The 1,704-nt window shown below is 40.9% G+C and overlaps 1 protein-coding gene across 1 annotated transcript in view; it reads left to right on the top strand.

The window, feature by feature from the left end:
* LOC106879054 (uncharacterized) overlaps nt 1–1,704 on the top strand; it is a 22,124-nt gene that overhangs the window by 7,984 nt on the left and 12,436 nt on the right. Inside the window, exon 2 of the mRNA XM_014928478.2 lies at nt 1,449–1,548. Within this exon, the coding sequence (XP_014783964.1) occupies nt 1,449–1,548 (100 nt within the window). The remainder of the gene's footprint in view (nt 1–1,448; nt 1,549–1,704) is intronic.

The raw sequence follows: 1,704 nt of genomic DNA, 5'->3' as shown, positions 1-1,704 counted from the left end.
ACTAAGCTACAGTAAAAACCAAAACAAAAAATAAACTCTAAAAAGCAAACTCAATGTGAAATAAGTCAATTTACAATGTCCCTAAGACCAACAAAAGACGAAGGGAAAGTATATAATATAACATTAGCATTGCGGTCTCTGATCATTCTCTTTCCCATTCTGTTACATAATTCTTTCTACCATAGGCATGGTGGAGGCACATGGCTTAGTGGTTAGATTGCTGGACTCATGATCGTAAGATTGTGGTTTCCATTCCTGGACTGGGCGATGCGTTATGTTCTTGAACAAAACTTATCTTTTCACGTTACTCCAGTCTACTCAGCTGGTAAAAGAAAAGAGTGGTCCTGGAACTGAGATCGTGGGTTCCATTCCCAGACCGGACGTTGCGTTGTGCTCTTGAGCAAAGCTCGTCATTTCACGTTGCTCTGCGATCTTTGCGTCATGTGACATGTGGCACCCAGTTGCACCTGTACAGGTAATGTCGATCTGATGGAGGGAGTGAGCTTCTGTCTACAGAGAAACATTTGATCTCTACAAATAAATCATTTGTGTGGTTGTTCGGTAAGAAATTGTCGAACCCTTATACGTCGTCTAACGACGAGAGAGTCCATCATCGTCATCAATCATATACATGTATGTATGTATGTATAATCGAAAACTAGCTACGCACTTGAAACTCAGAGTACCAAGGAGTCTGAATCAAACTGTTTTGATATATATATATATATATATGTATACACTCTTTTACTTGTTTCAGTCATTTGACTGCGGCCATGCTGGAGCACCACCTTTAGTCGAGCAAATCGACCCCGTGACTTATTCTTTGTAAGCCTAGTACTTATTCTATCGGCTCCTTTTTGCCGAACCGCTAAGTGACGGGGATGTATTTCCGTCTACCAAATCCACTCATAACGCTTTGGTCGGCCCGAGGCTATAGCAGAAGACATTTGCCGAAGGTGTCACGCTTATGTTAGCCTCATGAAGGGATGGTTTCATCCAAGGAAATGCTGGTTCAATACCTAGAATTTGGGCGAAATGAATTTTCTTAAAATAATAAGTATACATAAAGCATATAGTTTATATCCATTTAAAAGAAGAATAGAAAATGGAGTTCAGAAAGAAAGAGTGAGAGAAAGTTGTGGTGAAAGAGTAATTTGCGTATTTTCACAGGTGATGAGCTGCTAGAATCGTTAACACAACGGACAAAATACTTAGCAACATTTCTTCAGGCTCTGTGCGCAATTCCACCAGGGTCGACATTGCCTTTCATCATTCCGGGGTTGATAAAATAAGTACCAGTTAAGCACTGGGGTAGATGTAATCGACTTAACTCCTTCCCTTAAAATTGCCGGCCTTGTGCCAAAATTAGAAATAATGATTTGTCTATTTCTTGTTCTGAGAATTAGAAAGAAATAAATGCCAATTGCTTTCTTTTCTATCACCATTAGGACCTCGGCCGATATGTCTACCGATACATCGACACGAACACCCGGTCAGGATACAACAAGTGGAGTTTGCCGAGGATTACGATATTAGTGACATTGAAAGGTAACGCATCGATACATACATATGCACTCATGTGTCCGCACTCGCACGCACTTATGCACACGTACACACCCACACACGCACTTAAGGCACATGTACACACCCACGCATAAATACACACCATTAATTTTCTCTCTCTCTCTCTCTCTCTCTCTCTCT

Source organism: Octopus bimaculoides, chromosome 5, assembly GCF_001194135.2.
Source record: "Octopus bimaculoides isolate UCB-OBI-ISO-001 chromosome 5, ASM119413v2, whole genome shotgun sequence".
NCBI classification, from domain to species: Eukaryota; Metazoa; Mollusca; class Cephalopoda; order Octopoda; family Octopodidae; genus Octopus; species Octopus bimaculoides.
Note: the sequence above shows the minus strand (reverse complement) of the source record. Positions and strands in the feature narration are given on the sequence as shown.